Here is a 15,072-nt window from a genome sequence, read left to right as displayed (position 1 = left end):
AAAATAAAAGAAAAAAAGAAAGAAGGTTACTTTTCCTCCTGTTCAAGTAAAGTGATTTCTTTACTGAAGCTTATTTAATTGATTGTTAGTGTAATGCTGTAAATAAAGAAGACGATTTTATTTATTCAAGAGAGCGCAAATTCACTGGCAAAGACACTTGATCACAAAATCGCTTGGCACCTGGGGCCATTAGTTCTTGGAAATGAAGTTTTAGCTCAGTGCCTCAATGCAGCCTGGAAGAACTTATGGCCTTCGGTCATCCATGATTTTGAAGGATTTGAAGCTGAAGGTGTTCTAGAGCAGGAAATTATCACTCTTGGTGAGTCCTTGGCTCTAGAGATTGATGTGACAGATGTGTAGGAGTTAATTGTAGACCACGGAAGGGAGTTAACAACAGAGGAGCTCCAGGAATTAGAGCAGATGGGCGAGCATGACAGTGGGGATGAGGAAAATGAGGAGAATGACTGTGTAGCAACAACTCAAGAAATTAAGGAATGTTTGCTGCGTGGGATGTTGTAAAGAGTACAGTAAGAAAAAACCCAGATATTGAAACCACTGAACTGATGACTTGCAAATTTGAAAATCAGGTGTTAAATTATTTCAAGAACCTTCAGAGAAAGCACCAAAAGCAAACCACTTTGTACAGTTTTTATACCATAAATAGCAAGAGGCAGCGATCAGAAAGAACACAAGATCCTGAAGGTTGTCTTGATATCTTGATGGTAAAAGATTCTCTTCCAGCTCCATTACCACACCACCATTGACACAGCTTTTCCAATGTAAGTTAAATGAAAATCATGATTTTTTTTTTTTAATGTTTATAATTATCAATTATCATTTTAAACAACATTGGGGGGGGGGGGGAATAAGTAAAAATGTGTAGCGCCATCAGCATTTTTTTTTTTTTTTAAACTTGTATCATGCTCTACTGTTTATTCTGGTGTATAAGACGCACCACAATTTTAGGGCAAGTTATTTTTAGATAAAAGGTGCATGGTATACATTGGAAAATACAGTATTCAGTATTCTATATAAAACTAATAGAATTTCTGTTATAAAAATCACCTTTTACAGAGATAAATAGCATAGTTATATAGCAAAAATTTCAACTTCCAAACTTGGAACGAATTATCAAAAAACAGTGTTACTGGGTTTACATTATGACATTTTCACGATATGATGGTGTCTCTGGAACAAATTAATATCATAAAGCGGGGGTCCACTGTATTTGAAATTAAAACTGCCTTTAGACCTGTTAATGAGTGAAATGCAAATTGTAAAATCCACATGCTTCAATAAATGTGTGCAGTTTTATGCCAGCCTGTCAATAATAAGTGCACCTACTGCATGCGGTGTGAAGCATGAGCATACCAAAAATTTGATTCCAGATGACACTTTAATGTTACAAAGCCCAAGAGCATCACCATTTGGAGGAAAGCATGCATCAGTAAAGCCAGTTTTGCAATCAACAACTGTATGTGATGTGACAGGTTGTTGTTGTTATTTGGTTTTTAGGAGCATTAGCAACTAAGGCCATATTGCTCCGGGATATGCGGTGGTCATTCCCTGACCTTTCCGCATCCTCCGTATTTGGTGGTGACGGGCTCAAACCCCGGTCTAATCAAGAAGCGTGTGCTACGCACTGCTGCTCCTTCCCACCTGGCTACGGAGGCGCCTGTGTGATGTGATGTGACAGGCATCACTCAATTAGGTTTAACATAACTCATGAATTTTCTCTAATCTGTGCAGCAGAGATTAGAACCATTATTGTTTGCAATGGAGAACAGGACCATTATTGTTCGCGATGGCAATCTGCGCTATACCAGGACTATTACAGCTGGAGTCCCACAAGGTGGGGTCCCGTCCGGAATCTTGTTCTCAGCTGTTCTCGTGCCATTTGTGACAGGCCAAACTGACATCCTCACTTTTGCCGATGACATAAAACTGTTTACTCCCATCAGCCCTGGAGACACTGCTGAATACACCAATACCTTAATCCTTCAGAAAATCCAGAACCTTGAGGCCTTCCTCTCCAGTTTCGGACTTCAAATCAATCCTGAGAAGTCAAAGCAGTTGACTTTCTCTCTCAAACAGAGCCCAACAATAGTACAACCCATTTTAAGAGGATGCGCGATTTCTGCCATCCAACAACATACAAATCTGGGCGTTATTTTTGATCAAAAGCTCTCCTTTCTACCGCACATAGACCACTTGCAAATAAAGTTCTGTCGACTTCGGTGGATGATTAAACAACAACTAACGCACGTCCATGACCAGGGTGTTGGGTGCAGATATATTAAGACGTGTTTATCCGGTCATACTCTATGGCGCTGAAGTCTGGACTTCAACTGCTACGACCCATCTTAGACAGATTTTCGCGAGGGAATTCTGGCTACTGAAGTGGGCCATATGAAAATTTCGGCTTCCCCCTACACCAAGGACCACCCAGCTGGCGGCAGTTCTCAACATCAGACGTCTTCCTGCCATCATTCATGAGAGAAGACTCGTCTTTGCCATCAAAATGATGGTCGGCATTATTTCAGTACCAGATTTCTGGGCTAACTGCGGATGGAGGATCCCGGTCCCAAGCCTTAGGGCTAATCCAATCCTACAGGCCATTCCAAACCAGTTAAAGCTAACTAATCGGTTCCTACCTGTGCAAATGCTACAAGACATATAGTCCTTGGATGGCGACCTCTACAAATTCGCAGTCGACAAGGAATATAGGCAAAGTACTTGGTCGACTTCCTTCCCAAGACCACATCAGAGAACATTAGAACCTGCTCCCGGAGACCTATTCATCACTGCCTTGAATCCATTATCCCAGTGTTCAAACCTTTCAGGAGTCATAATGCTTTTTTTTTTTTCTTTTTTTTTTTGTGTTTATTATGTTGTGTGATTTTTTTTTTATGTAAACCCCTTGGCTTGTAGCCATGAAGGGAGTTGTATACAGCAATGTGCTTTCTGTATATAAATTTGCAAAGTGGCCAGTTTTATATTCAGTTTATATGAATGAGCTGACATTATGCTACTGGATGAATTCCTGCATTTTTTTTTTACCACTATTTACATTTTGTTGTTGTATCAGAATGCTGCTGAATGAATGCATAACAGGAAAACTTGTTGATAGACAACTGACCAATCGCACATGTTCTCCATTTACCAAGCATATAGCAGAAAGCTGCTGGTAGAAAGATAGAACTTTTCCATGGTTTTCATACTTTTTTCTTTATCTTCAACATACTTGGCATCGAAGAAGTTTCAGCTTGAATCTATGTTTGTTATATATTCAACTGCCAAGTCTTCGGATACCCACAGAATTTCTCGTTTGTCTAATATGGCAATTCTTTATACTGTTTCCAGTTGCTTTGTACAATTTCTATATGGATTTCATTTTGGCTAGAAAAAGTATTTCACATTAGGATGATTATAAATAGGATAATGACTGCTATTCAGAAGATTGTCATAATGTTATATCCAAAAATAGGGTGCAAGGTCTAAATAAAGGAGGTGGAACCTATTAGAAGGTGTGCGGGTGTGTGCGCGCGCGCGCGCGCGCGCGCGCGTGTGTGTGTGTTTCATCAATTAAGGGAGTTTTCTCTCTGACTATCAACCATTTTATATGTTGTCCTCTTCAATTTTCTCACAGATGGTGACGACGATTCATGTTTCCCAAAATATCAAAATATAGAAAGGAAGAGGTAACTGGTCAATCAAGGTTTACCAATTAATTATAAACTGCTTTTTTTTTTCTTTTTTTTTTTTAATATATGGAGAGTATTCTGATACTCTCTGATATTCTTATAGCTTTCGGCAATGCATTTATCTACAGCCTCCAGATCTAATCTTAACCAAGTCAGGCACATGAGTTCATTGTGATCCCAGACATGCTTTTCATCTACTCTGTCTACACAGTTAAAACTCCTAATAGTGTCTTATTTTATTTTCCCACTGAAAATTCCAAAAAAATCCCTGTTAATTATTGTATAATTAGGAAAAATACAAGAATTAAGTTAAACCTAATTACATGCACATGTTGAGTGACATGTCATGTACAATTACTGATAACATGCTGGCTTTACTGATACGCACTTTCCTCCAATTCGTAATGCTCTCTGACTTTATGACACAATAACACCATCTGGAATAAAACTGTTGATGTGCACACACTTCACACAATGCCACTCTTGTGATAGGGTAGCATCCAACTAAACATGTTCGCTGAAGTGAGTGGGTTTTTCAATTTACATTTTGCTCACCAACAAGTCTAGAGGAAATTTTAATTTCAAAATTTAAAAATGTTTTTAATATAAAAAACAAGGATTTTTCACAGTTATGTCCAGAAAAAATTGAAAATAAATGAGGCATCAAAACACTGCACAATTTGAATTATTTTTCACTGAATTTTCAAACATACACATGGGTTCAAAGTGACCCCAGTGCCTATATAATAAGAATTCTTTGCACTACTGGTGATAGGTTAAATAGACCTGTCAGAGGCTGTCACTGTTCTTCCAGTCTTATTAAATGTTTACCCAAAGGCAGCCAACACGTACATACATGCCTCAAAATCTCTTTTTAAGCACGTCTGCATATTACACTTCAATGGTGCACTAATTTAAACTATTTAAATATATCATATTTTCTTTTAGCACTTCTTTCTCAATGGTAAATGTCCACCAAATAGTCATTCACTTTCACAAGAAGAAATTCAGCAACTTTTCAGCACACAAATTGAGATGACAAGGAATATACTTGCTACTCCCATTTTTAGACCTACAAGCTCATTATCAACACTATGTGCTAGCCAGTTTTTTTAAACAAATTTCACATGTTTTCAAGTTGTTCTTCAGAAGAGATTATCCGGAGTATTTATGAGAACCAAAAGCAAATTTCACTGCTCGTTCAAGGCCATGAGTGGTTACATTGCTTTTCTGCAAAACAGTTTCCTTTATGAAACTCCACAGGAAATTATCACATGTTGACCGGTCTGGCTTTGAGGTGGCCAGTCGACTAGAGCAAGCCACATGGGTAACCCATGATCAATCCAAAACTACAGGTAAACTTTGCTAAGGTAAGGTTTACTTAACAGTGATTGAGTCTTGAATACCAAGGTTTTCCAGCTATGGCAAGAACAGAACCAGTTTTTGCAGCATGCCAAAATATCTGCGCTTATCAACTGAATCATTAAAGAAACATCTCTTTATCTGTTCAGCCAATATCACGGTATGTGGAGGATTATGTTCCAATCCCTCCACGAAATGGAAGGATATGCCTTAGACCAGAGCACAACTGGGTGGTTGTTGTATTCTGGTCCAGTATATCGCACATTGAGTAATGAATGTGTGAAATGCTGAATCAAATTGAAGATGACTTTACCGCATTTTCGGTATTGTGTCTACTAGGCTATTCATCCTTGCATGGGCATCCCATCGCCTGTGGTTCACAAAATTTAACTCCTGAATATACAATAGGAGATATGGGTGGAAGTTTAGGTCGAACTTCATATACTTTTTGTATTCTTGAACAAGGTATTCCAAGTTCCATGGATTGTTTACGAGTCAACTTCTTTGGTGACATGGCAACAGAGTATGAATTCGTCTAATAGTTCTAATAGTTATTAGATGAATTCACACTGCTGATCTCTGGCCGATGACCTTCCAGTTCTAGGATTATCTTTTATGCTGCTGCTGCTGCAAAGAGATCATCTCCATTGCAGAAGTGCCTGTTTTGGAGGACTTCTTTTCTGAATTGTTGCCTGTTCCGCACCTCATTCGGTGACTCTCATTTTAATATGCAAAAGATAATCATTTCTACGAAGGTAATAAGACATTCTGGCTGCTCTGTATATGCATATTTTCACTGAGAAACTTGTTTTGAACTTAGAACTCTTTTTTATGATCTAATGACTGCAGTGACACACACACACACACACACACACACACACACACACACACACACACACACACACACACACACACACACACACACACACACACACACAGGTGCCTCCGTAGCCAGTGGGCAGGAGCAGCAGTGCGTAGCACATGCTTCTTGATTAGACCGGGGTTCGAGCCCATGACCACCAAATACAGAGGATGCTGAAAAGGCAAAGAATGACCACCGCATATCCCCAGAGTAATATGGCCTTAGTTGCTAATGTTCCTAAAAACCAAATAACACACACACACAATGTCAGCACGAATAAATACCGAAGTTGAATATCTATCTTGTGCTTCGGATTTTCGACTGAATATTTATTAAACAGTTGTTCTGTTTGCTTTAGACAGCCATGATATGAATATTTTTAACAACACTCAGTGAGAATTGAAACTACATTATTAATACAAGAATATAAGCTTTTTAAATTCATACCTTGTGAAATTTCCATATAGGACAAATGACATCTTTCAATACAAACGATAGTTCCGCAGCTCCTTCCCTGCCCTGTATACGGTCACTCCCTACCGAAAAAAAGAAAGAGAGAGAGAGAGAGGGAAAATATATATATCACAAAATGAATCTTTCAAAAGTAATAACATTTTATAATTCAAAGAAATGTGCATATGAAAGGCTTATTTATCAAACTGTACACGAATTCAAAAAAATCTATCCTATTGAAAAGGAAAAAGAACCACCTAATTCAACTTCTGGAAAGAAATTTAAACAAATACAGACAGAAGTATAGAAAAGAGAACTGATGCCTGAAACAAATACATAACACAAAGAACATCATGACATATGATATAAGGGTGCTTTATCTTAAAAGATTCAGCCTGAGAAATCATATAATTTGTTCAAAAGGAAACAACATTTTTATATTACGCAATTTGTAGAAAAGGTGGGAGACTAATAAATACCAATCCATTGAGCCCAAAAAAACAATATGTACATACTCTAAAGGTGAGTGAAATATTTCCTTTAAAAGTTATTTAAATAGAAGGCAGAGATTACAAAATCGCAGCAATAAGAAAAAACAGAAATTTCGACAAGGAAAATTAAAATACTCGAATTAATTAATTAACAGAAGTAAATACAGGTGACCCCCGTTTAACGCTGATAATTCGTTCCAGAAAAATAGAGCACTACGTGAATCTGCACTAAGCGAGCGCCACATTCCTGTAAGGTAACATATGTATTTGTGAGTTGTGGTCGATGCCATAGGATATTTCCTAATCAATAATAAGCAGTAGTGAAAAGATACGCAAATGTTGGTCAAAATATTTAATATTCAAATATTTGTACATATAAAATATTCTGCATTACATACACATATAATTATGTGGTAACTACTTACCACAAGATCAAGTTTACTATCCGTTTATAATAAATTGCACTAACAGAAAAGCCCAATAAACCAGAAAGTGTAAATTGTTTTTATTGTTTTATGGTAGTAGTGACCTCCAAAAATTTGTTTTAGAAAAATATCATGAAGGCATTCAAAATTGATTCTTATAACAGAACTTATGATAACGAAGAAAGTGTACTGCAATTTTCCATTATAAAAATGAAAAAAATAAAAATAAAATTTAATTATGATAATGTTCATATCCAGAACAAAATTTAATGGGAGTGCAAATAAAATAACACAAATAATACGATTATTAATCAATACACTTTAATTAATGTGTTAAATGTCAATAATTAAGTTTGCTGCTTAGTGCAAACTATATTGCACTTCGTTAATATCATATTGCGGAAGCTAATCCACAAGTTGCCTTGGCATTACAGTATTCTAAATAAAACACACTCCCTATGGAGAAGTATACTGCTGTTTTGTTTTACTTAAAGTGTTTGCCACTATTTATTATTATATTATTATTTAAAACCCTTTTTATTTAAAGGCTTTGAAACTCAACCCAAGCATTGAGTTTCAATCCATTTTAGGATGTCACTAATGGGCAGGTAGGCAACCCAAACAACCTGTGATGGAAATATCCATATGTGAGATGCAAGAAGCTGCAGTAAATAAAATTACTGCAGCTTCAGGTAAGCAGGTTTATAGCAAAAGCCTTATGCTACATGGACTTATATTGTCACTGTACGTGAAGGGCAGCGGCGTAACTATCACACCACCAGGTCCACCACCACGGAGGGAGTCAGGAGGCCCGACGGTTGTGTTAGTTGTTTGTTATTTGGTTTTTAGGAGCATTAGCAACTAAGGCCATATTGCTCCGGGATATGCGGTGGTCATTCCCTGACCTTTCCGCATTCAGTGGTGACGGGCTCGAACCCCGGTCTAATCAAGAAGCGTGTGCTATGCACTGCTGCTCCTCCCCACCTGGCTACGGAGGCGCCGAGGGCCCGACGGCTGGTTTGGTATGGTTGCTATAGATCACATGGGGCTGTTCAGCAATCTGGCAAAGGAAAAGAGTCAATAGCAACACATGCCTCAGATCTGTCACATGCAGTCAACATTTTGGTAATCTTTTTTACTTATCTTCAAGTGAATTTTAATAAAAATTAAAATACAACACTATATCAACTGAACAGTGAAATATTTCAAGTTTCTCTTGTGGTTAATATAATAAGCAAACAGCAAGAAGCTTTTCCAAAAGCAATAACTTTTAAATCTGCAGTGTTAAAACTGAGAACTTATTTTCTGTGAATCTGCCATATTGCTCATTCATTTCTTAAATCAGCACAAGGCGTTATAATATCCAATGCTTCAGCTACAATATATAGTATATGGGTATTTTATGTGATATGTATGAAGAAATAAGAATTGCCAGATTTCTGGCAATTATTATTTCTTCATACGCATATGCCAACGTGCCCAAAAGAACAGAAACAGACACTCCAGGGGCTCACATCTGGTGAGTATGGGCTTGTCACACCCAGGGTCCTGAGCTGGATATCACCATTCTCCTCTTTCTTGGTGATTCCTTTCTACTTCTCTCTCTCTCTCTCTCTCTCTCAGGGTAACTCAGGAATTTTTTTAGCTGGTGCAACATAAGCCTCAGGCTTCCTTGCACCATATGGCTAATAATAATAATAATAAATTTAATTTAAATAAAGGTTTTGGTAGACACAATTAATCCTGATAACCAGGGGAATTAATCTAAGTTAACATATAAGCTAAGGTTCCATATATGTGAAGTTGCCTGTGCTATACAATAACAATGGCACAAGTTATGCTATTTAATAATGGGACTAAAATGCATTACATTTCAGATAAAGATTTTATTTATTAAAATAATAACAACTAGAGGGCTCTGCCTCTGCTCCCTTTGCTCGCAACCACCCATGCATGCTTTTCTACATAAAAGACACACCTGTTGAAACGCACTTATCGATATCTAATCAGGAAATGACCTATGTAATTATTTACCTGTGCATTTGTAGTGCGTGGCATTCTCCAGATTGTATAAATATCACTATGTAATTGTTCACATAGGTCACTCAGGAAAAGGCCTGGTAAAAATTCATATCTTGGGTATCACTCCATACTTTGACTAAAAGTCAGGAAGAAGGCAGACTGGCAGGTGCCATTCACTGTTTAGCCCTGCCCCTTTCGTCCTAGGTTGACATGCCTAAGGTGTTTACTCCCCCACTTTCCACTGTTTTAAAATCGGGAACTCGTTTTCTGATTTTAAAACAGTGGAATGGGGGGATAAACACCCTACCTAAGCTAAACCCCCTCCTCGATGACACAAAACCATCAGAAACAAAATGCATTCAAATTAATCACAGAATCCCAGAACTGGACCGCACAATCACTCTGTTCTACAACCACACCCACTGCGCAGAGACGAGTGGTACCCAAATAATAGATTTTTGCCAAAAGCGTTTTGCTTCAGGCTCCATAATGCATGAGGAATATTGTTGCATCCGAATGAGGACTAAAATATTTAACTGAAATATTTACAATTTTTATAAAATACTAAACTATTTACAAATATACAATATTCATTAATATATAAAAACATGTTACAATGAAACATCAAATGTTAGACTATGAAGCATGAGGTTGGTGAACATTATGGAGGCAGTTGGCAATAATTAATTGCATTTGTAGCGGCGTAATTGCCTCGCTCTCTTCTCCCATTGGCGTGAATAAATATCACTAGGAGGAAACCCTTTTTAATGTATAGAGAGATAATAATACTTTTATGCACGAGCAGAAAGCATTTCGTTTCAGCGCATCCACTATGTTGTGCACAGCAACAAACATATTATCCAGCTCTTCAACATATGGTCGAAAAGCATTGTCTGCTTCAGGAAGGAAAATCGTTTTTCAAAATTTATGTTTAATTTTAACAGATTTTAATTAATTTTTTTAAATTGTCTTTTGAATTTTAGTTAATTTTTGAATTGTGTTCAATTGGTTTTGTTTGCTTTAATCATTTTGCATTAATCTTTTATTCATTTTAATTTCTGGAGAGTATCATGCGGAAGTGTTCTACATATCATATTGAGGTAAATTTCTCTTATTCTTCTAAAAAGTGCTTCAGCTAATATATGGGGGGGGAGAAGAAATGTTGTTGTTGTTGTTTTTGGTTTTTAGGAGCATTAGCAACTAAGGCCATATTGCTCCGATGGGAGAAGAAATATTCACTGCCGGATTTCTGTTAGTCCGATTTTAATGAAATCTGGGAGGTCTGACAAATCATCCCAACGGTATTGAATATAACATTTCTAGAAAATCTCTCCACTGGGAGGAATGAAAATAATAATTGTCGGATCTTTATTTGTCCGATTTTAATGAAATTCAGGATGGCTCGATATTTTTTTCTAAAAGAGCCAAATATAAAATTTTATTAAAAAATCCATTCATTATGAGTTGAGTTATAACATTCGGGCAGACGGACAGGTTAAAGGCAACAGACGTTTTACACATATATGCTAAAGCATATTAATGATGTTTAATAATTACTGTTAAAAGAGTTTATCTTTTTTTTTTTTTTTTTTTAATTCCCCAGAATGTAACACTCCTGTTCCAACGGACCTGATGGTATGCATCGTCCCTGAGCTTGGTCCTATCTGTAGGCGTACCAGGTGCCACATTTATTAATTAATCTTATTTTATACAACTGCATGAGGAGAAGGTAAGGAACGTTGATTACTCAAAAAAACAAAATCTGTGCATGGATTATCATAACTAGTAAGAAGAGCAGCACAATGCAAAAATCTACGTGCTATTTATGCATGCAAATAAATCAGTTTATTTTAATAAGTTTAAACATTTTAATAATTAAGTAAAATTTACCTTGTAACTAATAAAAAGGCTGTCAATATCGCAAACAAGCATAGCTACTTTCATATTCCTGCTCAATTGATTATAAATTATTCACCAATAAATTTAACGTTAGATTACCACCCTGTCTTGTAGTTCACACTTTTTGTGAAAACTATCCTGTCGCGTCATCTGTTATGCTGCAAAAATGTCTAAGAAACTATAGACTGGTGCAATCGATCAATGACAAAACAGCTATCACTGAAAAATTGCAGAAATGTGGTAATGATACCAAATCGGAAAGTGTACAGGTAATAAACAATTTTTGTTTGACATATAGGTCAAAAATTGTTTATTAATTAAAATAAATAATTAATATTATTAAAATAATTAAAAGAAAGATCAATTGTAAAATCTGCATCAGAACAAATTGAATCGATCAGTTCAAAATGTAATCATTCTAGAATGGTACCTTTTGAAACTAAGAATCAATGTCCCGTTGTCCAATGATTTGGGACATTCTCTACATCTTATTTGTAACATGTGATAAGCAAAGTGGACAATTCTCTTACAATGCTAACCCTGGGATCAACGCTGGCTTGTGTCTATAGAAGAGCTTAATGGTAGTATTTCAGCAAGTAGTGTTTTAATCCGGTATAATATACCAATTCTAATGATGAAATTAATAATAATAAAAATTTTGTTAAAAATCTATAGAAAGGATAATAAGCACAGAAAACAGAAATAAAAAATAATACTGTATTTAGAGTTAAAACATACCTTTGCTGTTTATGTTTCTGAACTGCTTCAAAATCCACGCAAACAGCATACATTTTGTAACCACTCCCCCACTAGGCATCCCATTAAACAGCCAAAAACAGATACAAATTATTAACATAGTAAAAAGTAAAAGTGTGTATACAGGGTGTCTCAAAAATATTGGTACAAACATTTAGGAGAGATAGGTAACATCTAAAGGAATGTGAATCGCATAGGAACCCATAACTGGAAACATCACAGGAAAGTAGTAGCAGAGGCACAAGAAGCAGAAATGACACAAGACAGTAATTAGTGGCAAACGTTTATTTGACATAATATTAACAGTGGAGTAACGAGATGGCAACCTTAGCCTAGTGGTCAGGCGCGTGGGTGCATAAGTATACATGCCTTGAGTGACCGGGGTTCAAGCCCGTGACTGCTGAATATGGTGCTGTTTCTTGTATTCTGTCTATCTTGTGAACTCCTCTGACCGTTTGGTCGTCCCGGAGTATAAACAGAAAATTTATTTATTTTATGAATGCATTTCATGATGTTACAACAGATGCTCGAAGGTTCCACCATGAGATGTGATGCATGCGTGACACCGACGCAGCATGGATTGGTGGACACGGTCGAACACACCTGGAGTTTCTTTGACAGTAGCAGTAGCACAGACGAGTCTCGCCACGAGATCCATTTCCTCTCCACAGGCGATTCATACACGATAGATTGGAGGGCTCTCCACAGAAAGAAATCAAGGTTCGATAAATCAGGTGAGCGTGGGGGCCAGACAATGGGTCCACCACGGCCAATCCATCAACGCCCAAAACGCCTGTTCAAATGGTCACGAACACACCTTCCATAATGGGCAGGCACCCCGTCATGCTGAAACCAAATGTTGCGTCTCACATTTGCTGGAACATCGTCAAGTAACCCTGGTAAAACTTGTTCAAGAAAGATCCAATATTTAGCGGAGTTCATGCGGGATGGTAACAGGTATGGGCCAACTAAGCAGTTACCGACCATACCTGCCCACACATTTATTGCAAAGCGATGTTGTGCTGCATGGGGGTGCACACAATGTGGGTTGTCATGAGCCCACACATGAGCATTGTGCTGATTGAATAAGTGTTCCCGAGTGAAATAAGCCTCATCCGTGAACAAAACATAGGCTGGAAAATTCAAGTCTTGAACAATTCTTGGAGAAACCACTGTGCAAAAGCCACAGGTGCAAGATGATCTTGGGGGAGCAGTAACTGAACCCTTTGGAGATGAAAGGGGTGTAAGGAATCATCGTGCCAGACTCGATTTAGTAAGCACGTGATAGAGCCGAAATGCTTTGGGCATTGCAGGTTTGGCCACACCATCCATACCTGCAACCAGACAGAAGCCACCTGTGGCCACCTCTCTGGAAAAGGTCACAAATACAACAATTGCTCAAATAAAAGCCAAAACCCAGTATATGCAAACTGCAAAGCTATAAGAACGGAATCAAACCATTCTTATAGCTTTGCATTCACTCAGGGACCTGAAATGTTCATTATACAATAAGGCAAAGAGTAACTATGGTAATACGAGCTCAAATGTACAGCACCTCAGAGGTCAGTTTGCCAACAGAATGCACAGCGAGACAGAGCAGTAGCCGAGCAGCTCCATGTCAGGGCAGATGAAGAAGGTGCAGATATCCTCCTGATCCAGGAGCCATACACCCTTGCCAGGCAAGTGTGAGGTTACCCCTGATCCAAGCAGACAACGAAACACCTTGGGCCACAGTTTTGTTCCACAATACTTTTTAAGCTTTCGCTATTATTTTCTAATATAACAGCTATAAAAATAAGTAAATACTGCACACTATGGGCGGCCTGTGCACACATAATTTCCCCAATTGTTATTATTATTGTTATTTGGTTTTTAGGAGCATTAGCAACTAAGGCCATATTGCTCCAGGATATGCAGTGGTCATTCCCTGACCTTTCCGCATCCTCCGTATTTGGTGGTGATGGGCTCAAACCCCGGTCTAATCAAGAAGCGTGTGCTGCGCACTGCTGCTCCTTCCCACCTGGCTACGGAGGCGGCTTTCCCCAATTGGCTCATTCTATGTAGTGTCCCACCTTCACCACAAGTTACCTACAGCTCTCGCTGAAACTCTCCCGAATCAGAAAATAATAATTGTAGCCGATGTGGCCTGTCGCTCGCCTGCATGGCATAGCCCCACGCAGGGCAGAAGAGGAACACACAACTGAGAAGATCTTGAGAACTACATAGCTGGTACAAGACTCACAATCTTAAACCTGCAGAACCAATTGCCAACTTTCTGCAACACCATATAGGAGATGACAAGGGATGTATCAGTCGCCACCACCAACATGGCTATACACATCATTGACCAGACGGTTGAAAACTCATGGACTACATCTGACCATCAGGTCATCTCGTTCAAAACCTCAAGAACACTTGATCATGACTCTGATTGTCAGAAAAATTGAAAACAGGTACGCCCTCAAAAAATGAGATTGAGAAGCCTTTGCAAACTTCTTAGACTCCACTGTAAGAAGCAAATAACAGTAAATGGAAAACGAAACTGACCCAGATGCCTTACAACGGAACGTTACTGAGATGATAACGAATGTAGCTGGAGCAGCAATCAGGCAGAAAAACCCCCTCCCCGGCGCAGTGCCATGGTACAGCCGAGAGATACAAGCACTAAAAAAGAAACTGCTAAAAGAAGAAAGGAATTCCAGTGCACTGGCAAAACTTGGGCAGCAAACGAAGTGGAAGAGATGAGACAGTGGTATAAAGCAGCAAGAAACTGTTACACAAATCTGATTAAGAAAAGTAAAAAGAAAGTCTGGGAGCAGCTAGTTTCGACCTCAGGAAACGAAAACACCTGAGGGTGGTATATAAAGTTGCCACCTACAAACTCCCCAGGGAAGATGTTCTCACTACTACCAAAACCCCACAAGGCCTAATGACAACAATGTGGGAACAGTCAATTAATAACATTCTAGGCACTGAATTCAAACAAATGGCACTGCCACTCACTGAAAACCGGCAGAGGATCTGTTGGCAAAATGAAGACTATGAAACTGAAACCCAAGAACAGTCGTTCACGTTGAATGAGCTGCAAGGAGCAGCAG

General features: G+C 38.2%; 1 protein-coding gene across 5 annotated transcripts in view; it reads right to left on the bottom strand.

Annotated features, from left to right (window-relative positions):
• Positions 1-15,072, bottom strand: part of LOC150087350 (uncharacterized) — a 592,205-nt gene that overhangs the window by 234,896 nt on the left and 342,237 nt on the right. For 4 of the 5 annotated variants that reach the window (XM_090372014.1, XM_090372013.1, XM_090372010.1 and 1 more), the window contains one exon: positions 6,376-6,464. The exons of the other annotated variant lie outside the window; for it this stretch is intronic. In XM_090372014.1, the coding sequence (XP_090228140.1) occupies positions 6,376-6,407 (32 nt within the window). In that variant the 5' untranslated portion in view covers positions 6,408-6,464. The remainder of the gene's footprint in view (positions 1-6,375; positions 6,465-15,072) is intronic. 5 annotated transcript variants of the gene reach the window in all.

The sequence above is a fragment of the Mastigoproctus giganteus genome, chromosome 4 (assembly GCF_048544385.1).
Source record: "Mastigoproctus giganteus isolate SK-2022 chromosome 4, ASM4854438v1, whole genome shotgun sequence".
NCBI classification, from domain to species: Eukaryota; Metazoa; Arthropoda; class Arachnida; order Uropygi; family Thelyphonidae; genus Mastigoproctus; species Mastigoproctus giganteus.
Note: the sequence above shows the minus strand (reverse complement) of the source record. Positions and strands in the feature narration are given on the sequence as shown.